This window comes from Erinaceus europaeus, chromosome 9 (genome assembly GCF_950295315.1).
Source record: "Erinaceus europaeus chromosome 9, mEriEur2.1, whole genome shotgun sequence".
Lineage (NCBI taxonomy): Eukaryota > Metazoa > Chordata > Mammalia > Eulipotyphla > Erinaceidae > Erinaceus > Erinaceus europaeus.
In genome coordinates, this window is record NC_080170.1 from 66,843,974 (window position 1) to 66,868,344 (window position 24,371).

The following is a 24,371-nucleotide window of genomic DNA, read 5'->3' on the forward strand; positions in this document are numbered from 1 at the left end:
GGCCTTTGGTGCCTCAGGCATGCAATACTTTTTTGTGTCACCACTATGCTGTCTCCCCTCACCCCACTCTCTTTAGAGGGTCAGAGAAGTGGCTTTGAGTAGCAGCTCCTGTCTCTATTGCAGGTTTGCAAAGCATCCAACATGTCTCCTTTCATGCAAAAGCTGGTGTCACCATATTAGGCTTTCTGTGACCCCCGGGAATCTGGCCCGCACCTCGACTTCAATATTTTGCCACATTATGTGTCTCTCTCCCTTAAAACAGAAAGTCTCCCAAGGTCTGGGAAATGTGGGGGGGGGGGCAGCCTTGTCACCCTGAGGTCCCCTTGCATCTCTGCTTCTGAAGCCTTAGTACAAGCTTCCTGAAGAAGTCCTTTCTCTTTCATTTGCAGAGTTCCTTGTTCTGCCCTCCGCTCAAATCACATAACCCCTTCCCATGAAAACCATGTCATGTTACTGGTTCAAAGTGCCTGTAACCCACCACCAGCCATGGCACCATCTTTCCTCTTGGTGGCCTTTCAGTGCCAGTTCATTGTTAGGTCAGCACGCAGGGAAAACCAGAAAGACAGGGAGGGGTTCCCCCAAAAATGTCCCCTTGGAGTTTGGGGTGAGGAGTCACTAGCCAGGGGTGGAATTGGGGAGTCAGATGATCTTCCCAGAAAAGGAGCAGACTGAGTAATGGGTGGGGGGTTGGGAGCAGCGTCCACTTCCTCTCTTCTGCTCAGCAAGGCCCCTCAGAGCCCCGGATGTCTGTGGTGATTTGTGTCCAGCCCAGCTCAGCGGCATGTGGCAGCTTCTGCCACCAGCGGCCCTGCTGCTTCTAGGTAAGCCCCAGTCACCCAAGCCTGAAGAGAAGCCCCCCTCAAATCTCCCCTGAGTTCAACAGAAGCCTCTCTAGAGGCCTGGGGTGGGACCCCACCAAGAGATGGGTCCCCTCACTGTACCCCTACCTCTAAACCTCCAGGAGGTTGGAGATGAGGGAAACGCTGGCTTAGATTGGGGTATAAGCAGGAGAGGAGGGAGCTATGGGGGGATATCTTCCCTTTTTCACCCCTTGGTCCTCAATTTCTTCATCTGTAAATTGTGTCATTGCTGGAGCTTCATTGCATAAGATCAACTCTTTAAAAAAATTTTATTATTTATTTATTCCATTTTGTTGCCCTTGTTGTTTTATTGTTGTAGTTATTATTGTTGTTGTTATTGATGTTGTAGGATAGGACAGAGAGAAATGTAGAGAGGGAGAGAGAAAGATAGACACCTGCAGACTTGCTTCACCACTTGTGAAGCGACTCCCCGGCAGGTGGGGAGCTGGGGGCTCGAACCAGATTCTCGCCAGAACTTGCTCTTTGCGCCACGTGCACTTAACCCACTGCGCTACCACTTGACTCCCAAGATCAATTTTTTTCAGATATTAACAGACAGACAGAGGGAGAGATTCTAGTGGATGCAGGAACTTGGGTCACATATATGGCAAGGCAGGCGCCCTCCTAGCTAGTTATTATTGTTGTTGTTATTGATGTTGTCGTTGTAGGATAGGACAGAGAGAAATGGAGAGAGGGAGAGAGAAAGATAGACACCTGCTAGCTAGCTCCTCACCCCCCCACCACCTATTCATTGGAGATTAGAGGGTCCCTATGGAGTATCCTACAGGAGCTCTTCTAAAATATCACCTCTGCATTTCTTGAGAGACTTGGGCTGAAGTTGTTTTTAGAGCTGCATTTGGTAGCCTGCATTTGGATAGTGTGCTGCTGTGGCAAGTACGTAGTGGCCCAGATTTGAGCCTGGCCTTCACACACATTGAAGGCAGCTTCTCTCTCTCTCTCTCTGTCTGTCTGTCTATCTATCTATCTATCTCTCTAATGCTCTGTCTACCTAAATAGAAAAAATTTTTTAAATATTTTATTTAGTTATTACACAAGATAGAAGAGAAAACTAGAGATTTGCTCTGGCACATGGGGTGCCAAGGCTCCAACTCAAGACCTTCTAAATTCAGTGCTCTACTCACTGCACTATCTTCCAAACCTTTTTTTTTTCTAAACTGCAAATAAATAAGTAGGGGCTGGGTGATGGTTGAGTGTACATGTTACAATGTGCAAAAACCTGGGTTCAAGCTTTGGGTCCCCACCTGCTGGGTGAAAGCTTTGAGAGTGGCGAAGCAGTGCTGCGGGTATCTCTCTCTATCATACACTTCCCTCTTGATTTCTGGCTATCTCTATCCAATAAATAAATAAATATAATACAATATAAATAAATAGAAGCCAGATAGTGGCACAGTGAGTAAGTAAGGGGTCATCAAGGATCTGCATTCAAGCCCTCAGTCCCCCCCACGGGAAGTTTCTCAATTGGTGAAGCAGTGTTACAGGTATGTCTCTCTCTTCCTCTCTCTCCCCCTTCTCACCCTATCTCTCTCTGTCTCTATCATAATTGCTTCTGGAAGCAATGGATTTCTCATGTAGGCCTCCAGCCCCAGAGATAAACTAGATGGCCAAAATAAATATATATATATTAAAAATAAATCAATATAACTGGACTAATGGACATTCAATCTGTACCATTAACTTAGAAGTTTGAACAGGGACCAAGAAGCAAAGGAATGTAGTGACCGGGAGAGATGGGGTAGATGGGGTTGGGAGGGCAGGAGCAGGGAACCAGTCATCTGATCATCTTGATTTCTGTAACCAAGGGGTTCCCAGGGTGGGCTGGATGGAAATGAAAACTAACTTCCTGCTTTGGCCCCCCCAGTGACAGCTGATTTGCCTTTTTGTCCCCCCCTTTAATTCACTCTTCTTCCATTGCAGTCTCAGCTGACACACGGACTGGTGAGTTGGCTCTGTGACCTGGTTGTGTTGGGGAGCATTAGCCCTGGGGTGGCAGGAAGTGTCCATTGTATAGGAACCTACTTCTGTCTGTGTTTGGGACACAATTCTTCCAGCCCAGGGGGGTTTGGTGCTGTGCTTCTCTAGGCATGGTGAAACAGGACAAAAATAGGGCCAAGCACCTTCAAGGGGGTTCTGAGATGGAGGCCTGTTCCTAGGCACCCCAAGATCAGGCCCCCAACTTCTTACTCTCACTCACAACCTCTTGGTTCCCAACAGATCCCCCCAAGGCTATGGTGGTCCTGGATCCTCCCTGGGACCGAATTCTGGAGAAGGATAATGTCACCCTGACCTGCCAGGGGGCCCCACGCCTGGGGGACAATGACACACTGTGGCTGATCAACGGCAGCCTTATCTCAAACCAATCACCTTACTATGTCATCGCCGCAGCCACTGTTGAAGACAGCGGGGAATACCAGTGTCAGACCAGCCTCTCTACACTCAGTGACCCTGTGAGGCTAGATGTCCATGTGGGTGAGTGGGGTGGGGGGGCACCCCCAGAAGAGGGAGGGAGCAGAATTTACGGACTTGGGCTGAGCCAGATGATGCTCTCAGGGTGATGAGAAAGGGAAAGAGAGAGAGAGAGAGAAGGAAAGGGAGAGGGAGAGAGAGAGAGAGAGAGAGAGAGAGAGACCATAACACCAAAGCTTCCTCCAACATGGTGAGGCCCAGGCTTGAACCAGGGCTGCACACAGGGTGGAGAACACACCTCCCCACTGTGTAGTGATGATTTCTGAGTCTGTGTTCTTCTGTTTCTTTGAAGTTAAGGGCCTGTGTCTTTGTCTCTTGTGTCCCCCTGGTACATACAGCAGCAGGTACACAGGGAGTGCTTAGTAAGTAAATGAATGTGCAAATGGCCATTAGTTGGGTCTCTCACAGGACAGCTTGGATCAATGGTGTTCCCTAAAAGACCATTAAACTCTTTGTGTGTGTGTGTGTGCGCGCACGTGTGTGTGCTTTTTTCTTTCTTTTGCCACCAGAATTATTACGGGGACTCAGTATGACACCACTGCTCTCCAGCAACCATTGCTTTTCTTTCCTCTAGATAGAGGGTAAGAGACGAAAGGAGAGACACTGCAACACTACCCTACTGCTTGTGAAGCTTCCCTGCTGCACACACTTCTACACCCTGTGTAATGGAGTGGTGCTCTGGTTTGTCTCTCTCTTTCTTTGTCACATGTGAAACTCTCTCATATGTATTAGATTTTTTTAAAAGTTAAGGAAATGAATAAAACACTGAACTCTCAACGATGAAGTTGTGAGCTCAAACCCCAGCATCACATGCCACAGGTTCTCTCTCATTAATTGATACATAAATAATCTTGGTAGTGGTCCGGGAGGTGGTGCAATGATAAAGCTTTGGATTCTCAAGCATGAGGTCCTGAGTTCGATCCCTGGCAGCACATGTGCCAGAGTGATGTCTGGTTCTTTCTCTCTCCTCCTATCTTTCCCATTAATAAATAAATAAAATTAAAAAAAAAATAGTAATCTTTGCACACCAAGATTAAGTACACATATTACCAAGCTCAAGGACCTGGGTTCAAGCCCCTGCTCCCCACTTGCAGGGGTCTGCTTCACAAGCAGTAAAGCAAGTCTATAGATGTCTATCTTTCTCTCTCCTTTTTTCTACCTCTCTCAATCTCCCTATCCTCTCTCAATTCCCTCTGTCCTATCTAATAAACATTAGAAAGGGGGCTGAGTGGTGGCACACAAAGTACAATGTGCAAGAACCTGTCAAGGATCCCAGTAGGAGCCCCCATCTCCCCATTTGCAGGGGGGAGGGGTTGTTTCACAAATGGTGAAGCAGGTCTGCAGGTGTCTATCTTGCTCTCCCCCTCTCTGTCTTTCCGTCCTCTCTCAAAATTTCTCTCTGTCCTATCCAGTGAAAGAAAAAAATCCACAGGAGTAGTGGATTCATAGTGTAGGCACTGAGCCCCCTGCAATACCTCTGGAGGAAAAAAATAATTTAGATAAAAATAAAATAAAAATGGCTGTCAGAGCCATGGACTCACAGTGCTAGCACCAAACGACAGCAATAACCATGAAAGCAAAAAAGAAAAGAAAAGAGACTAGAACCTTTTTTTCGTAAAGTTCCTCTGAATTTAGTTTCTTAGAGCTACACATCAGCATTATTTAATTTAAGGCCACAATATGAATATACTGTAAAATATGGAGACTTTTAAAAATATTTAATTTATGGGAATCGGGCGTTAGCGCAGCGGGTTAAGCACAGGTGGCGCGCAAAGACTGGAGTAAGCATCCCAGTTCAAGCCCCGGCTCTAAGTGCTCCCCACCTGCACTGGAGTCGCTTCTCAAGCGGTGAAGCAGTTCTGTAGATGTCTATCTTTCTCTCCCCTTCTCTGTCTTCCCCTCCTCTCTCCATTTCTCTGTCTTTTTAAATATTTATTTATTATTTATTCCCTTATGTAGCCCTTGTTGTTTTATTGTTGTAGTTATGATTGATGTCGTTGTTGTTAGATAGGACAAAGAGAAATGGAGAGAGGAGGGGAAGACTGAGAGGGGGAGAGGAAGACAGACACCTGCAGACCTGACTCACCACTTATGAAGTGACTGCCCTGCAAGTGGGGAGCCAGGGGCTTGAACCAGTATCCTTAATGCCAGTCCTTGCGCTTTGCGCTACATGCGCTTAACCCGCTGTGCTACCTCCCGACTCCCCATTTCTCTGTGTCTTATCCAACAATGACATCAATAACGACAATAATAACTACAACAATAAAACAACAAGGACAACAAAAGGAAATAAATTTTAAAAATAAATAAACTAAAAAGGTTAATTGATGTGGCCCAGGAGGTGGTGCAATGGATAAAGCATTGGATTCTCAACCACGAGGTCCCAGGTTCAATCCCTGGCAGTACATGTACCAGAGTGGTATCTGGTTCTTTCTATCTCTGTTCCTATCTTTCTCATTAAAAAATAAATAAAATCTCTTTTAAAAAATGTTTAATTTATTTATTGCATAGAGTGAAAGAAATTAAGAGGGGAGGAAGAGATAAAGAGGGAAAGAGAAATAGAAGCACCTGCAGTTCCCTTCCATGGTCATGAAGCACCCTGCAGGTGGGGGCCAGGGACTTGAACCTGGGTCTTTGTGCATAATAATATGTGCACTCAGCCAGGTGCACCACCACCTGGCCCCCAAATAAAGCTTTTTTTTTTCCTCCTCCAGGGTTATTGCTGGGCTCGGTGCCTGCACCATGAATCCACCGCTCCTGGAGGCCATTTTTTCCCCCTTTTGTTGCCCTTGTTGTAGCTTCGTTGTGGTTATTATTATTGCCCTTGTTGACGCAATTCGTTGTTGGATAGGACAGAGAGAAATGGAGAGAGGAGGGGAAGACAGAGAAGGGGAGAGAAAGATAGACACCTGCAGACCTGCTTCACCGCCTGTGAAGCGACTCCCCTGCAGGTGGGGAGCCGGGGGCTCGAACCGGGATCCTTACGCTGGTCCCTGCGCTTTGCGCCACATGCGCTTAACCCACTGCGCCACCGCCCGACCCCCCAAATAAAACTTTTTTTTAAATCTTTTTTAAAGTAAATGGATATGTAGGTGACAGGAACACAGTACTATTTGAAAAATGATATATCTTAAAGAAGTAATGAAAGGGGGCTGGGTGGTGGTGCACCTGGTTGAGTGCACATGTTGCAATGTGCAATGACCTGGGTTCATAGACCCCTCTCCTTCCCTGCAGGGGGAAAGCTTTGTGACTGGTGAAGTAGTGCTGCAGGTGTTTCTCTTTCACTCTCCCTCTCTATTTTCCCCCTTCCCTCTCGATTTTTGACTATCTCTATCAAATAAATAAAGATAACTTTAAAAAGTTTTTTTTTTTTTTAAGAATAATGAAAGTCTATTTGACAAAGTCTTCCTGATTGGGAATTTCCATACAAATTATAGTCTAATCTATTGCTTTTTTTTTTTTTTACTACTTTTATTACAAAGTCACTCTGGTTCAATTTCAAAAGCACATAAAAGTGGGCCAGTAGAGCTGAAAAAATAGCTCACTGGGGTGGCATGGGGATGGGGGTGGGGGGGATGGTGGAGCACCACATGCAAGTACCTGGAATCAAGCCCTGCACCACCCCATCCCCACCTGTAGGTGGCAGAGAGAAGTTTCACAAGGAGTGAAACAGTACTACAGGTGTCTCTCTGTCTCTCATGACTCTCTACATCTTTATCTCCTCTTCCCCTCTCAACTTCTCTGTCTCTGTCCAAAACAAATCAAAAGAACTTATTGGGATAGTGTACTGCTTTGCTGTGTGCACTACCCAGGTTTGAGCCTGACTCTCACTGCACTGAAGGAAGCTTCAGTGCTGTTCAATCTGTCTCTTCCTCTCATCTCTCTCTCTCACTCGCTCTCTCTGCCTCACTATATCTAAAAAATTAAGATAAATGATGACTGGTTTATATATTTTAAAGCACATAAAATAAAAAAGTAAAAATGTAAATAACTTGTAGCCCCTTAAAAAAAATCTAGTTACTTTTTAGAGTTTATTTTTATTTCATATTAGAATTTCACAAAGAGAATGTGGAAGGCAGGGGATGGGGAGAAGAGCAGCACTCCAATATATACATAATGTTAGGGCTCAAACTGAGAACCTCAGCTATGAGAGTCCAGGAGGTGGTGCTATGAATGGAACCCTGGACTCTCAAATATGAGGCCCACCCTATGTGCCAGAGTGATGCTCTGGTTCTCTCCAATCCTCTCCTCTCCTCTCCTCTCCTCTCCTCTCCTCTCCTCTCCTCTCCTCTCCTCTCCTCTCCTCTCCTCTCCTCTCCTCTCCTCTCCTCTCCTCTCCTCTCATACAAAGTAGGACAGAATAAAATAAAACAAAATAAGTCCTAGGCTCTGCCAGATGAGTTCTCTTCCTAGTCACCACCCCTGGTATTTTTTTAGTGTATGTCTTTTTGTTTTCCAAGTAGATGCATTTTTTGCATTCTGTGCTTTTAACCTTGTCTCAGGAGTGTTTTCTCCTGTCACTGAAAGTGTAGTGGTAATGTCCTTGTCAACTGCCCATGTGTCCTTGGCACATGACTGAGTGAGTGTCCTACGTGTGGAGTCCAGGCATTTGGTTGGCAGTGGGGGTGGATTGGCCTGAAAGCACTCTCTCTTATAGGCTGCACAAGGCAGGAGAGGCTCCACTGAGACCTTTCCCTGTGTCCTTTCTCCTTCTTGGTGTGGTATTGAGTCCCCTTGTACCAGTCCATAGCCACTCCTGGATGGGACAGTTCCTTAGCCTTTCTGAAGGACTGTTTACTGCTGCTGAAGCCCATGTTGCCCTGTCCTTCTGAGTCTACATGTTCACATGCAGTTTCCACTCTTTGATCTAGACCTTCCTCTTTTTTAGTATTTTTTTTTTAGTTTTTTTTTTAAAGTTTGTATTTATTTATTTTGGACAGACAGAAATTGAGACAGAAGGAGTGATAAGTAGCGAAAAAGAAAGTCACTAGCAGCATTGCTTCACCACACCTGAAACATCCCCCCTGCAGGTGGGAACCAGTGTCTTGAACTCAGCTCCTTGTGCATGGTGTCATGTGTGCACAACCATGTGCACCACTGTCCAGCATTTTTATTATTTTTTAAATCATTTTTATTGTTTGCTTTTTGTTTACCAGAGCACTACTCAGCTCTGGCTCATTGGTGGTACAGGGGGATTGACCTGTGACTTCAGAGTCTCAGGCACCAAAGTATTTTGCATAACAATTGTGACATCTCCTACACCTTTTTAAAAAAAATTTATTTATGAGAGACAGAAAGGGGGAGAGGTAGAAAAAAAGAAATAGAGGTGAGTCGGGCGGTAGCGCAGCAGGTTAAGCACACGTGGCATAAAGCGCAAGGACTGGCATAAGGATCCTGGTTCTAGCCCCTGGCTCCCCACCTGCAGGGAAGTCACTTCACAAGCGGTGAAGCAGGTCTGCAGGTGTCTATCTTTCTCCCCCCCATCTTCCCCTCCTCTCTCCATTTCTCTCTCTCCTATCCAACAACGACGACATCAATAACAACAACAACAATAACTACAACAATAAAAAACAACAAGGGCAACAAAAGGGGAAAAATAGATAAATAAGTAAATAAATAAGAAAAAAGGAAATAAGCATCAGTCAGACACATAGGATGCTGAGAATCAAATTCAGGGCCTCATGATTGAGAGTCCAGCATTTTGTCTACTATGACAACGGATCAGTTGGCACAGTGACCAATGTGGTCAACCGTCATTTGTTTTTGTTTAAACCAGAGCACTGCACTTCTCTGGTTTATGGTGGTGCCAGGGACTGACCAACCTAGAATTTTTTTAGGCTCCTCCTGAGCTGACACAGCCTATATCTAGCTAGTAGTGAGACTCCTACTGATATCCTCCCCCCTCCTCAACTAGGCCTGCCCTCTGACCTCAGGCTTTGAGCCTGTCCACATCTGTCCTGGATCCCCTTGGGACTAAAAGACTGGGAGTAACAGGGCCTGGCGGCTTCTTCCCAAAGGGTAGAAGAGTTGACTCAGGAGGCCTCCCAGTCCAGCCCAAGACTTAAATGATGAGTGCCCCAATGTTTGGAGAGAGAAGAGCGTGTCCCTGTGCCCTGGTGGCCCATGGCTGTGCTGTCACTATCTTTCAGGTTGGCTGCTGATCCAAGCCTCTCGCTGGGTGGCCCAGGAGGGGGATGCCATCCAACTGAGATGCCACAGCTGGAAGCGAAAGCCTGTAGTCAAGGTCAACTATTTCCTGAACGGCAGGAGTTTGAAGCATTTCCATTGGAATACCGACTACCATATTGCATCGGCCACGCACCAACACAATGGCTCCTATTTCTGCAGGGGGCTCATTGGGACAAAGAACGTATCCTCAGAAGAGGCCAGGATCCTGATTCAAGGTGAGACTTTGCCCCGTTTCCACCCCCTAACACCAGTCTTAGCCAAGAACTTACCTGCCAAGAAGTCCCACCATGCTCCACAAAGAAGGTCCCAGGTGGGGCATCTGGCTCCGCTACTAATGAACTATGTGACCACGGATCCATCACCTGGTCACTTTGAACCTTTTGTTTCTGCTTCTGTCAAAAGACAAACTGACATTAACTGGGTACCTTTCTGCATGTTTGCTCCACAGAAGTGATTTCTCTAGAGGCATCAAATTTAAGGGTCAGAGAGGACTTCCAATATTAGGAGAAAGGGAGAGGCACTAAATATGTCCCCAAGGACCCACTGGAGAGTCAAAGCCTGTGTATTTGACAACTAGAGTAAACAAAAGAATTGGATGGGTGTCAATGTTCTGAGATGGAGTTACCAACTCTACAAAGTCCCTGCTGAAACACCTCTAGTCGGGGGCTGGGCTGTAGTGCAGCAGGTTAAATGCACATGGCACAAAGCACAAGGACCGACCTAAGGACCAATGTAAGGATCTCGGTTCAAGCCTCCAGCTCCCCACCTGCGGGGGGGGGGGGTGCAGGGGGGGGCGGCAGGGAGGTCGCTTTGCAAGTGGTGAAGTAGGTCTGCAGGTGTCTATCTTTCTCTCTGTCTTCCCCTCATATCTCAATTTCTCTCTGTCCAGATACTATTCAACAATAACAACCACAACAAGGGCAACAAAATGGGAAAAATAGCCCCCAGGAGCAGTGGATTCATAGTGCTGGTCTGGAGGCAAAAAGAAAAAAACACCTCTAGTCTCTGCTGCACTCCCCTCCACACACACAAGTCAGAGAGCCCTGAAACACAATTCCTGGCATTGTTTTTTTTTTTTAATATTTTATTTATTTATTTATTTACTTATTTATTTTGGATAGAATCAGAGAAATTGAGAGGGAAGGGAGAGACAGAGAGGGAGAGAGAGAGACACCTGTAGCATTGCTTCACCACTCATGAAGCTTGCACCCTGCAGGTAGGGACAGCAGGCTGGAACACTGGTCCTTCAGCACTACAATGTGTGCACTCCATCAGGTGTGCCATCACCTGACCCCAAATTCCCAGCTTTATAAAATGTCCATCTTTAAGGGTTGTTTGAACATTATTATTATTATTATTATTATTATTATTATTATTATTATTATTATTTTGCCTCCAGGGTTATTGCTGGGGCTCAGTGCCTGCACCATGAATCCACTGCTCCTGGAGGCTATTTTTTTTCCCCTTTTTGTTTGCCCTTGTTGTTTTATTGTTGTTGTGGTTGGCCATTGATATTATTATTATTTGCATAAACTTTATTCTATCTCCTCAGCACTAGATAAACAGATTTTTAAAAAAGTGCTTCTATATTGCACCAAAACAAAGAACTCTGGGGAGGGAGGGGGAAGACAGAAAGAAAATGTTGGGGGCCTACTACATAGTGAAATTGTATGCGTATGTCAATGATTGCACTGTAAAGCATTAACCCTCTCAATAAAATTAATTAATTAGCTAATTAAAAGTAGCTTTTAGGGGCTGGATGGTCAAGTACCTGGTTGAGCACACATATTACAGTGTGAATGGACCTGGGTTCAAACCCCAGCCCCCCCCCCACACACACACACAGAAGGAAGGTTTCATGAGCAGTGGTGCAAGTGTCTCTCTCTCCCTGTATAGCTTTCTCCTTCCCTCTCAATTTCTGTCTCAATGCTAAATAAATAAATGAAACTTCTATAAAAGCGAAGCAGGGCTGGTGGAATAGATAATGCACTACTTTGCTAGGTGCACAACCCCTGTTAGAGCCTGGCCCCCACCACACTGATCTCTTTGCTCTGCTTCTCTTCTCTGCCTCTCTGTCTTAGTAACTTCCAGATTCAATCCCCTGCACCACCATAAGCCAGAGCTGAGCAGTGCTCTGGTTAAAATAAATAAATAAGTTAATTAATTAATTAATTAAAAGGGGGGCTGATCGATAGCGCAGCGGATTAAGCACACATGGTGTGAAGCACATGGACCGGAGTAAGAATCCTGGTTTGAGTCCTCCTGCTCCCTACCTGCAGGGGTGTTGCTTCACAAGCAGTAAAGCAGGTCTGCAGGTGTCTATCTTTTTCTCCTCCTCTCTGTCTTCCCCTCCTCTCTCCATTTCTCTCTGTCCTATCCAACAACAACAATAACAGCAACAACAAGGGCAACAAAATGAGAAAAATGGCCTCCAGGAACAGTGGAATCGTAGTGTAGGCACCTAGCCCCAGCAATAAACCTGGAGGCAAAAATAAATAAATAAATAAAGTGTGTTGGACAACTTCTTCCCTCCTAGGTTATTAGCTTCAAGATCTCAGTGGCAGAAATGCCACCAGTTCTCTACAGATGAGCAGCAAGCTTCATTTCCTTTTGTTGCCCTTGTTGATTTTATTGTTGTTGCTGTTGTTGTTAGACAGGAGAGAGAGAAATGGAGACAGGAGGGGAAGACAGAGGGGGGAGAGAAAGACACCTGCAGACCTGCTTCACCGCTTATGAAGGGGTGCCCCTGTAGGTGAGGAGTTGGGGGCTCAAACCCGGATCCTTACGCGAGTCCTTGCATTTTGCACCCTCCGCACTTAACCCACTGCGCTACTGCCAGACTTCAGACCAGCAAGCTTCTTGAGGCTTGCAGAGTGTCAGCTTGCTCTCCATTTGAGATCCTGAGCAATGACTCATGAATTTGTGAGGTTGAGACACAAGAAAAAATCAGCAGATTAAGAAAGAATGTTCCCGCACAGCTGAAACTTGGCCAGCTTTCATCATTTTCAACTGAAACTTTGACAGCTTTCATCATTTCCCGAAAGCCCGGCTATAACTGACTCCTGCATCCAGGAGTAAGACATGGCCTTGTGCTAAGCTGGCAGAGGAGACTTCTGTCCAGGGTGTTGGAATAGCCATCCTTGGGGTCAGGTGGTGGCACATCTGGTTAAGCACACATGCTACAATGAACAAGGATTGGGGTTCAAGTCCCCACCTGCAGAGGGAAAGCTTTGTGAGAGGTGAAGCAGCGCTGCAAGTCTCTCTCTCTCTCTCTCCCTCTCTGTCTCTATCTACCCTCTTAATTTCTGGCTGTCTTTATTCAATAAATAAAGAAAAAGTTTTTTAAATGTTTTTTTAAAAAGCAGTATTCAAGGTGGGAGGCTTATGGGGGGACGAGGACTGGGGAGAGAGTATAGTGGTTATGCAAAGTAGCCTTTCATGCCTGAAGCTATGAGGCTATAGATTCAATCCTCAGCCAACCATAAGCCAGAGCCAGTAGGGCTCTGGTTAAAAAAAAAAGAAAGTTGTGGGTGGGGGTATAGCATAATGGTTATGCAAAGAGACTTTCATGCCTGAGGCTCTCAAGTGCCAGGTTCAATCCCCCACACCACCATAAACCAGAGCTGAACAGTGCTCTGGTAAAAAACAAAACAAACAAACAAACAAAACAAAGTGTTTTCAAGCACCCCTTTCCCTGAGGTCTATCTCCCCCTTAGTACTGACAACTCTCTTTTGGAGCCCAGCTCAGCTTCTTCTTCTAGCGTTTGCCCTTCTTCCGTAGCCAATCAACAGCGTCAGGTTGAAAGCTGTCAGGAGCTGCTTGCTGCTGGCTTTGAAAGTGACTGGGATCCATGTGGATTCAGTCGGCTAGGAAGGATCGTCAGTTTCCCCAAGGAATGGGTACTCACGGGATGCACCACGGGAAGGTCGATCCAATGCATCCCACCCAGCTCAGCTGACACTGGGGATTGAACCTAGGAACTCAGTCAAGAAAGTCTTTTGCATAACTATTGTGCTAGTTTTCTGATTATTGAACCTAGGACTCCAGTTAAGAAAGTCTTTTGCATAACCATTGTGCCAGTTTCCTGGTTATTTCATATGGGTCATAACCATCCTTTTTCTCTCTCCTGCTTCCCCCAAAGGTCTGCCAAGTGCTTCTGTCTCTCCTTCCTTCCTGCCTTGGTCCCAAATCATCTTTTACGTGCTGATGGGACTTGTGTTCATAGTAGACACGGTGCTATACTTCTCCGTGTGCAGAGAACTCCGTAGCTCCATGGGACTCAAGAGGAACATCAAGGTCCAGTGGAATCTGGAACCTCAGGACAAGTGACCCCCTTCATCCTGGGGCAATGAGGTGGGGGGGGGGGCAGTAGGACCAAAGCAATCTCTCGCAGACTTTCTCCCTGGATTCATCCCCAGCACACATTGGGACATCGACACCCCTGTCTGCACTGAGGGTGCTTCACCACACTCCACTTCCTCATGGTGTCCAGGCCCAGAGAGGGGCCTGTGAGGTCCCAGTGCCCTTCCAGTGGCAGAAATGAGCCCCAGAAAATAGCTGCCTCACTCAAAGATGGGGTCCCAGAGTCCTAGCTGCCTTCTCTGTCCCTACCCTTCCTTCCCAGTGAGGCACAGAGCTGGACAGAAAAACTTTCTCACACAAATGGCCACTTGGAGAAGAGAATGAATGACTGAAGGGTGTCTGTTCCCTCAGTCCCTGTGGAGCTGGTTACCTTCAATGGAGCTCCCCAACTTCTCTCAGACCTAACATGGGGCCTGCTGAGGTGCAGGGGAGATTGAGAAAGAGTGGGGAGGATGGGTGGTGGTGCACCTAGTTGAGCGCACAAGTTACAGTGTGCAAGGACCTGAGTTTGAACCCCTGGTCCCCATCTGCAAGAGGAAAGCTTTATGAGTGGTGAAACAGGGCTGCAGGTGTCTCTCTGTCTCACTTCCTTCCTATCACCCCCTTCCCTCTCAATTTCTGGCTGTCTCTATCCAATAAATAAATAAAGATGAAAAAAATTATCTCTTAAAAAGAGGTGAGGGGAGGAGGGCAGGCTTGAGGGTACCCCACCTGAGCTCTGAACCATGGTATAAGGATCAGTAAATTCCGGGGGTGGGTGGGAAGGTATTAGTAATTAGGTCAGAAATTAGAGGCACATTAGGAATGAGGATAGAATGGGGTTTGTGAATGTACAATGATGATCCCTTTAGTGTCATGACTAGAAAAAACTGGGGTGGGAAGCATTATAATTGAGGCCAGAAAATTGGGGGTGGTGGTAAAAATGAGATTAGAAAATTAGAGGAACATTAGGAAGGAGGTCAGAAAACACCAAGCACAGCTGATACTGTCAGGAGCCTCGGCAGAGGAGGACAAGCCTGTTGTCTGAGCAGCAGGGATGAGAGAAAGGAGGGTCCAGCATGGTCCACCAGCTGGTAGGCACAGTGCTTGCTGGAATGACCCAGTAAATGCTGGGCCTGGCAGACTCCACTCTCAACTCTGCCAGAAGGTATCAGGGAGAAACATTGGAGTCCTGCATGTGGCATAAGATGCCACCTTGCTCGTGGGCAAAAGCTTTACTTTTTTAGCTTACTCTCTGTCTGTCTTAGAACTTTTCTTGATTCCAGTAAAGCATTTCACAAGCTCCTGACTACCATTGTTAGCTTAAAAAGATGGGTAAATCAAGGCTGGGAAACAAATTATTAAAAAAGGAGGAGGAGGAGGAAGAGGAGGAGTAGGAGAAGGAGGAGAATGAGGAGAAGAAGGAGGAGGAGAGGGAGAAGGAGGAGAAGGAGGAGGAGAAGAGGAAGAGGAAGAGGAAGAGGAAGAGGAAGAAGAAGAAGAAGAAGAAGAAGAAGAAGAAGAAGAAGAAGAAGAAGAAGAAGAAGAAGAAGAAGAAGAAGAAGAAGAAGAAGAAGAAGAAGAAGAAGAAGAAGAAGAAGAAGAAGAAGAAGAAGGGGAGTTGGGCTGTAGCGCAGCGGGTTAAGCGCAGGTGGCGCAAAGCACAAGGACCGGCATAAGGATCCCAGTTCGAACACGGCTCCCCACCTGCAGGGGAGTCGCTTCACAGGCGGTGAAGCAGGTCTGCAGGTGTCTATCTTTCTCTCCTCCTCTCTGTCTTCCCCTCTTCTCTCCATTTCTCTCTGTCCTATCCAACAACGACAACAATAATAACTACAACAATAAAACAAGGGCAACAAAAGGGAATAAATAAATAAAATTTAAAAAATTAAAAAAAAATAAAATAAAGAAGAAGAACGGAAGGAGGAGGAGGAGGAGGAGTCGGAGTCGGAGTCGGAGTCGGTGGTAGCACAACGAGTTAAGTGCCGGTGGAGCAAAGCTCAAGAACCGGCTCATGGATCCTGGTTCGAGCCCCCAGCTCCCCACCTGTAGAGGAGCCACTTCAAGGCAGTGAAGCAGGTCTGTAGGTATCTTTCTCTCCCCCTCTGTCTTCCCCCCTCCTCCTCTCTCCATTATTTTCTGTCCTATCCTATAATAACAACTACAACAATAAAAAACAAGGGCAACAAAAGGGAATAAATAAAATATAAAAGAAAGAAAGAGAGAAAGAAAGAAAAGAAAAGGAGTCGGGCGGTAGCGCAGCGTTCACATGGTGCAAAGTTCAAGGACCAAGGTAAGGATCCGGTTCGAGCCCCCAGCTCCCCACCTACAGGGGAGTCGCTTTACAAGCAGTGAAGCAGGTCTGCAGGTATCTATCTTTCTCTTCCCCACTCTGCCTTCCCCTCCTCTCTCCATTTCTCTCTGTCCTAGCCAACAACGACGATATCAATAATAAGTACAACAATAAAACAACAAGGGCAACAAAAGAGAATAAATAAATAATTGGTGTTTTTTTTTTAAAAAGTCCTTTTTGCCAGATGATGTACACCATCTATGAAGGATTTGTTGGGGTTGATTAAAAATCGTGATCGCGGGCGTTGGGCGGTAGCGCAGCGGGTTAAGCGCACGTGGCTAAGCACTCATATCATAGGACCTGGGTTCAAGCATATCCCCCACCCACATCCCCACCTTTTGGAGGTAAGCTTCACGAGTGCTGAAGCAGGGCTACAGGTATCTCTGTCCCTGTCTCCCCCTCCCCTCTCAATTTCATACAAATATATATATATATATATATATATATATATATATATTAAAAACTTGGATTAAAAAAAAGAACTTTTGTCGCTGGGAAGGTGATGAAGTGGATTAGGCACTGAACTCTCAAGCATGAGATCGTAAAGCACCTGGCACTACATGTGCCACAATAACCCTCTGGTTCTCTTTGTCTTCCTCCTCTCTCTTGTAAATAAAAATTAGATGGAGGAAATAAGAATGAGACAGAGTTTTAAAGTCTGGGCAGAGAGGACATGGGCTCAGTTGGGAAGACAGAAGGTCGCGGGCAAAGAAACAGGGTTGTATGCTGTTGGCCAAATGGTTCAAGCTCCGCCTGTGAACAGGCGCTGAGATTCAGATGCCTGACAGGCTTTTAGAAACTTTGGACAGTCAACCCATATAGATTCAGTACCTACAAAGTGTCAAACTCAGATGTGGAAGGTAACACAATTAGCAATGCAAGGTCATCTCCCAGAGGAGACAAGCTCACAGGAAATGAGAGAGAAGAGAGGACCACAGAAAAGAGGTTTGATGTTTGGTGAGGTGGTGAAGGATGAGTAGGAGTTTACCAGGCAAAGCAGAGTCCAGTTGCAAAGATTCAAAAACCAGAGGAGTTTGAGAAAGTTGTTTGGCTTCTGTCCAAATTCAAGTTTTCAGAGAAGAACAGCTAAAGGGAGTTCTGGGAACCCTACTGATTAGGACTAAATGCTAATTAGTGTTAACTTAAATTAAAGCTGGGGAGGGGGATAGCATAATGGTTATGCTATAAAGACTTCCATGCCTGAGGCTCCAAGTCAAAGGTTTTATCACCTCACAATACCATAAGCCACAGCTGAGCAGTGCGCTCTCTCTGTTCTCCCTCACTCTTTGTCTTTCTCCCTCCATCATATGCTCTCTCTCACTAAAATAAAACAAGTAAAATATATTTTAAATGAAATACATTAAAAATAAAGCCCTTAAATAAAAATTTAAGCATTTTATTTATTTCACTTTATTTATATATTACCCAAACACTGTTCAACTCTGGTTTCTGGTATTGCTGAGAATTGAACCTAGTACCTTGAAGCCTGAGACATGAAGATATGTTATGTAACCACTATGCTGTCGCCAACCCCCTCCCAGCCTTCTTTTGCATTTTATTTTATTTATTTTATTTTATTTTATTTTGTTGGATAGAAACAGAAATTGAGAGGGGAGTAGGAGATAAAGAGAGGGAGAGGGGGAAGGAGACAGAGACAGAAAAGGAGAGATGAAGAGACAAAAGGGTGAGAAGAGAGAGAGACCACAGTAGAAAATGCCACCGCCTGACCCCCGCCTCATTAGCATTTTCAAGGCCCTCAGCCAACCAATTGTAGGGTGCTCCAGAGAAAAGAATTGGAAATAGGATCCTACCCACAGGTGTCAAGGAGTGCAATGAGTAACCCAATGTAGTGACTTAGCAGCTAGCTAGCCAAGACTAGGGGAACTAGAATAATCCCCCAAACTGCTCACCAATAGGAGGCAGCACCGATTTAGGATCCCCTTTCGGACAGTATCGTTTCAGGGGTTCGAACACACAAAAGCATTGCAGGCCTAGGTTTAGCAAAACACTTGATTTTTGGATTGTGAATACCTATTTCCCTTGGCCGCTTCAGGGTATGATTTTCGGGTCATAAAAGTGCTTGCTGCTGATTGCAATCCTAGTCACCACGGCGGGAGTTTGTAAAATGGTTCCATAAATAAACCAGACACTGGCTGAGAAGGTGGAAAACCCATGATCGTGGATTGTAGCGGTTAGCTAGATGAATCGCTTAATGAAATTTGCAAATCTGGTTTAGAAATGTACAAATTCTGTGGTCCAAAATAGAAAGCTCGTCCCTGGGTGGGCTCGAACCACCAACCTTTCGGTTAACAGCCGAACGCGCTAACCGATTGCGCCACAGAGACAGGCGAGGGCGGAGCCGCCGCCGAGTCAGTTCACTGGGAGCAATTGGTACGTGGCGTTATCTCGGAAAGAGAATATATTCATGTGTCCACAAAATCCTACTTGCTTGTGAGTGTACATATATATATGTCCTATCCATACACGAATATACCGAAAACATTTTTTAAAAAAGAAGAAGAAACTACACTGCTCTGGTAAAAAATAAAAAGGCTTGGCTATTTGGAAAAATTGAAAACATGTTTGTAAACTGTCATATCTGAAGCTGTGACGTCCCAAATTCAATTCCAGCACCACCATAGCCCAGAGCTGAGCAGTGCTCTTGTAAAAGAGAGCGATAGAAGAAGAAAGAGAAAAAAAGAAGAAAAGAAAAGTCGCAACTCACAGAAAACAAATAGTTAAAAAAAAAAAAAAAAAAAAAGTCCCTTTGGGTAATAATAAAATCACAACACTGTCATTTGCTGAAAATTTTATACGTGCACTTGGGAAAGGGAATATACTATAGCCACCATCACTGTTTCACATCTGTGCTAAATAAATCTATTCTTCTTCTTCTAGAGTTTGCCCTTCTTCCGTAGCCAGTCAACAGCAAAGCTGTCAGGAGCTGCTTGTTGCTGGCTTTGAAAGTGACTGGGATCCATGTGGATTCAGTCGGCTAGCAAGGATCGTCAGTTTCCCCAATGAATGGGTACTCACGGGATGCACCACGAGAAGGTCGATCCAGTGCAACCCAATAAATCTATTAAAAAAGAGAAGCAGAAAAAATTGGAAGGCAATTAATCTTGGAAGGAAGGTAGCGAGCGGTCAAGGTCAGGTCCTTTGCCAACAACAGGCGGGTAAGTGCACAGGTGAGTTTAGTGTGTCTAGTGCAGAATTTAGCAAAATTATCAGTCACTAGTTCTCCCGCCAACTTCTCGCAAACTCCTCAGATGAGGGACGTGGTTGTGGAGGAAGAACCTTGTCTAAAAGAAATCTTGACTTGGCAAGAACTTTAGAAAAAAAATTTAAAACCTCAAGCTACCTCCCCGTCGGGGAATCGAACCCCGGTCTCCCGCGTGACAGGCGGGGATACTCACCACTATACTAACGAGGAGAACTGTGACGTAACTGTCAAAAACATACCTTAGGAAGTTACTGGTAAGCTGTCGCAGCACTACTTTAAAAAAGGTTGTATGTTGGTAGCTTAGCACTTTGACAGTAGACACCCACACTTAACACTCCAAATTCAACAGAAGTCCTGATTGTCTTTGAAAGTTTCTTAAAATACACAAGCGATCACTCAATATACCAGTGTGATTTCAACTCGAACGTTAAGTTTTCATCGGGGACGCTATATTGACGCTTAAATTTCATAAAATTCACAGTAGGCTCAGTGAATGCATATCCCCAAGTTGTTTCAAAACGAAAGGTTCTGCAATAGCTACCTAAATGGCGTTTATAATATGTTCAATATATTTGTCTTCCTTCACGTTTATCAATAAGCTAATAAACATGATTTGTTTCTGTAAATTGCCTTCATGATATATCCCAGATAGGATGTATATCAGATTTTACATCCATTTTTGTATGAAATCACATAGAGGCAGCTGCTTTTTCAATAAAATTGGCCAGTTTCACATCTCTTTTGGTCAGTCCACCGCAGTCATGTGAGGTGAGAGTTATCTGGACCTTGTTGTACACATGAAACCATTCTGAGTGATGATTCATCTTCTCTGCTTGTAGAGCAACTCTGGACATAAAGCCAAATGCCTGATTAAAATTTTTAAAGATGAACTCTTTGTAGACAGCATTTCTATCACTTAATTCCAACCATCCTGCTGCTGTAAGGTCAAGTATAACTTGATTCTTCTCTGCAGTCAACCAGTGAGCATCTGTTGACATGGCTGCGAAGCTCGGGCTGCGACCCCGCAGCCCCCAGAGCAAGCACAGCGCCGCCAATAAAGAAATTTTTTAAACTGGAGTGGCTGAAAAAACTCCGTACGATTACAAGAGTTCAGTGAATGTCTCCAATGAACTAACGTGGGTGCAGATAACAGATGCCGAATCCAGCAGATCCAAGGATCTACAGAATCAAAGCACAAGATTGGGGAGAAAAATAACTACCTTTGCGTTGGCCGGGAATCGAACCCGGGTCAACTGCTTGGAAGGCAGCTATGCTCACCACTATACCACCAACGCAACTACCCTGTAGTCTACGTCCTGACTTTGAGACAGTGGAGACGGGACCGCTGAATGGGCCTGGTGACAGTGGAAGCTTTTGGGTGTCAGGCATTCAGCCTGCTTAGAGACCGAGAGATCGGCGTCCGGAAGCGAAGCCCAGGACCTCTCCGAGGCTTTTCTCACGCAAGACGTCGTCGTCGCAGTCATTTGGGGTGCAGGTCCGAAACGGTCAGGTTCCCTGTCCCTTAAGGTGCACAAAGCAGAGAAGCAGGAAATGAAAGAGCTTCAGTTTTATTTACACAATGATTAGCAGAACGCTTATGTGACATCACACACTGTACTGGCTCATTATCTTAGAAGGAACAGCTAGCACTCGTGTCAGGATGGCCGAGCGGTCTAAGGCGCTGCGTTCAGGTCGCAGTCTCCCCTGGAGGCGTGGGTTCGAATCCCACTTCTGACAGCAGAGCTTTTGCATTTTCGACCAACAAATCAGACTGAATTTTTAATGACAGGTTCCCAGATGGATACCTTTTGATTCTACTAGTCTACAAATATGAAGTTTGTTTGTGTTTCTCTGTAAGTATTAAAATAAAATTTTATTTGTTCCTTTTCATAGAATATTGTCTACGAAATGTATAAAAAACATTTTTTAAACTTCAGAGTTTTATTGAGTAATGGTTTACAATATAGTCTTTTTTTTTTTAATCACTCCCGTCACCAAATGTCTGTGTCCTTATCCCCATCCCCACCCCCATATATAACCGCTATCGTTCTCCCACAGTCTTAAATATAGGTTGAACTTCCCCCTACACACACACACACACACACACACACACACACACACACACACACACACACACATTTATGTGTTCACTTCTCCATTTGGGTTTCCTGCTTATCCTTATGGAATTTTCTTTTGATTTGTCAAAGCTTTTTAATCTGATATAGTCCCATTTGTTCATTTTTGGTTTTGTTTCCCTTGCCCATGGAGTGGAGTCTCCAAATAATGTCTTTAATGCTAAGGTCCTGAAATGTTTCACCAATATATTCTTCTATATATTTTATAGTTTCAGATATTCCTTTTTATTTTTATTTATTATTGGGTAAAGACAGAGAGAAATTGGGCCGGGGTATATAGCACAATGGTTATGCAAACAGACTCTCATGCCTAAGGCTCCAAAGTCTCAGGTTCAGTCCTGCACACCACTGTAAGCCAGAGTTGAGCAGTGTTCTGGTTAAAAAAAAAAGAAAAGAAAAGAAAGAAAGAAGTGAGTACTCATAAATCTGTTCCTCACTATCTTCCCCCTTTCTTCTCAAATTCTCTCTGTCTCTATCTAATAATAAGAATAGTTTGAAAATTTGTAATGGAATGAATAAATAGGCACCAAGAAACTATGGTTCAACATCCTTATGAGTACTGAATTTGTAACCTGCTACTTACTGAGTTTGTTGATAATGTCCAGTAGTTTTTTGGGGTCCTCTAGATACAATAGCATATCATCTTCAAATAAAGATAATTTAACTTCAACCTTTTCTATTTGAATTCCTCTGAATTCTCTTTCTTGCCTGATTGTAATGGCAAGGACTTCTAGGACTATGTTGAAGTCGTGAGAGTGGACATCCTTTCCTAGTTCCTAATTTTAGGGGGAAAGCTTTCAGTTTTTCTCCATTGAACACAATGTTGGCCATGGGTTTGTCATATATAGCCATTATTATTATTATTATTATTATTTAGTATTTATTTATTTATTTATTTATTCCCTTTTGTGTCCTTGTTGTTTCATTCATCATAACATCAATACAATAACTACAACAGTTATTATTGATGTCGTTGTTATTGGATAGGACAGAGACAGAGATAAATGGAGAGAGGCGAGGAAGACAGAGAAGGGGAGAGAAAGATAGATACCTGCAGACCTGCTTCACTGCAGGTCAAGCGACTTCCCTTCAGGTGGGGAGCTGGGGGCTGGAACTGGGATCCTTAAGTCGGTCCTTGTGCATAACCTGCTGCACTACTGCCTATAGCGATTATTATGTTAAGAAGTTTACCCTCCAGTTCCAATTTTTTAAAGACCTTTATCATAAATGGGTGTTGGAATTTATCGAATGCTTTTTCCTGTTTCCTAGGGATGAATCCCACTTGGTCGTGATTAATTATTCTCTTTTTTTTCTATTTATTTATTTATTCCCTTTTGTTACCCTTGTTGTAGTTATTATTGTTGTCATCGTTGTTGTTGCTGTCATTGTTGTTGGATAGGACAGAGAGAAATGGAGAGAGGGAGAGAAAGTCACCTGCAGACCTGCTTCACCGCCTGTGAAGCGACTCCCCTGCAACCAGGATCCTTATGCCCGTCCTTGCGCTTTGCGCCACGTGCGCTTAACCTGCTGCGCTACCGCCCGACTCCCCTATTTTTTTAATTTTATTTATAAAAAGGAAACATTAACAAAACCACAGCATAAGAGGGGTACAGCTCCACACAATTCCCATCACCAGATCTCGGTATCCCATCCCCTCCCTTGATAGCTTTCCTATTCTTTAACCCTCTGGGAGTATGGACCCAAGGTCATTGTGGTATACAGAAAGTGGAAGGTCTGGCTTCTGTAATTGCTTCCCCGCTGAACATGGGCATTGACAGGTAGATCCATACTCCCAGCCTGCCTCTCTCTTTCCCTAGTAGGGTGGGGCTCTGGGGAAGCAGAGCTCCAGGACACATTGGTGGGGTTGTCTGTCCAGGGAAGTCTGGTTGGCATCATGCTAACATCTGAGCCTGGTGGCTGAAAAGAGAGTTAACATACAAAGCCAAACAAATTGTTGAGCAAATTATTCTCTTAATATATTGTTGAATTCTATTAGACAAGATTTTGTTGAGGATCTTGGCACCAATGTTCATCAGGGACATAGGCCTATAGTTTTCTTTTTTGGTGGAGTCCTTTCCTGCTTTGGGGATCAGAGTGACGTTAGCCTCATAAAATGTGTTTGGGAGTATTCCCTCTTAATCTGTTTTCTAGAAGAGTTTGACAAGAATGAGTTAGTTCTTCTTTGAATGTTTTATAAAGTCCACTAGTATAGCTTATCTGCCTCCCCTTTGAACTCTAGTTTCATTCCATTACTGAATAGCAAAATTTCAAATTATTTTTATGTGTCAGGAACTCAAGGGAAGGCCCAGCCTACTTTCTTTCTTTAGTATTTATTTATTTATTGGATAGAGACAGAGAGAAATTGAGAAGAAAGGGAGAAGATAGTGAGGAACAGAGTCAGAGATACCAGCAGCACCACTTCACTGCTAGTAGGTGGGGACTGGGGTTTGAATCAAGGTCCTTGTGCACTATAATGTGTGTGCTTAACTAGATGTACCACCACCAGGCCTCTTTTTATTATTTTTATTTATTTTAATTATTTTTTAAATTTAGTTATTTTTTATGAGCAACAATAAGGCCTGAACCAGGATACAGTAATTGGAATGACTCGTCAAGTCTTTTCCTACTGAGCCCTTTATTTTAGTATTTATTTATTTATGAGATAGAAGGAGAACTAGAGTATCACTCTGGGACATACAATGCTGGAGATCAAATGCAGGACCTCATGCAGGACCTTATTCACTGTGCCACCTCCCAGGCTGCCATTCACAAACTATTGACTTAA

The 24,371-nt window shown here is 44.6% G+C and overlaps 2 protein-coding genes and 4 non-coding genes across 7 annotated transcripts; 2 read left to right on the forward strand and 4 right to left on the reverse strand.

Annotated features, from left to right (window-relative positions):
* Positions 1-690: 690 nt before the first annotated feature.
* FCGR3A (Fc gamma receptor IIIa) lies at positions 691-15,121 on the forward strand. Of its 2 annotated transcripts, XM_007533292.3 has the most exons (5): positions 691-821; positions 2,796-2,816; positions 3,093-3,347; positions 9,494-9,748; positions 13,676-15,121. In XM_007533292.3, the coding sequence occupies exons 1-5, from the start codon at positions 782-784 to the stop codon at positions 13,861-13,863; spliced, it is 759 nt and encodes a 252-aa protein (XP_007533354.1). In that variant the 5' UTR covers positions 691-781; the 3' UTR covers positions 13,864-15,121. The 2 variants fall into 2 exon arrangements, with proteins under 2 accessions (XP_007533354.1, XP_060054091.1); XM_060198108.1 differs by lacking the exon at positions 2,796-2,816 and having other exon boundaries at positions 695-821.
* Positions 15,122-18,499: 3,378 nt separating this feature from the next.
* On the reverse strand, positions 18,500-18,573 carry TRNAN-GUU (transfer RNA asparagine (anticodon GUU)). Its single transcript has one exon. It is a non-coding gene; the product is annotated as a tRNA-Asn (tRNA).
* Positions 18,574-19,589: 1,016 nt separating this feature from the next.
* Positions 19,590-19,661, reverse strand: TRNAD-GUC (transfer RNA aspartic acid (anticodon GUC)). Its single transcript has one exon. It is a non-coding gene; the product is annotated as a tRNA-Asp (tRNA).
* A 401-nt stretch (positions 19,662-20,062) lies between these two features.
* On the reverse strand, positions 20,063-21,003 carry LOC103122685 (pterin-4-alpha-carbinolamine dehydratase 2-like). The gene has a single exon (XM_060198109.1). It carries the CDS (start codon positions 20,447-20,449, stop codon positions 20,141-20,143), a length of 309 nt encoding a protein of 102 aa, XP_060054092.1. The 5' UTR covers positions 20,450-21,003; the 3' UTR covers positions 20,063-20,140.
* Positions 20,675-20,746, reverse strand: TRNAG-UCC (transfer RNA glycine (anticodon UCC)). The gene has a single exon. It is a non-coding gene; the product is annotated as a tRNA-Gly (tRNA).
* Positions 21,004-21,105: 102 nt separating the features above from the next.
* Positions 21,106-21,188, forward strand: TRNAL-CAG (transfer RNA leucine (anticodon CAG)). Its single transcript has one exon. It is a non-coding gene; the product is annotated as a tRNA-Leu (tRNA).
* The last annotated feature ends 3,183 nt before the right edge of the window (positions 21,189-24,371 follow it).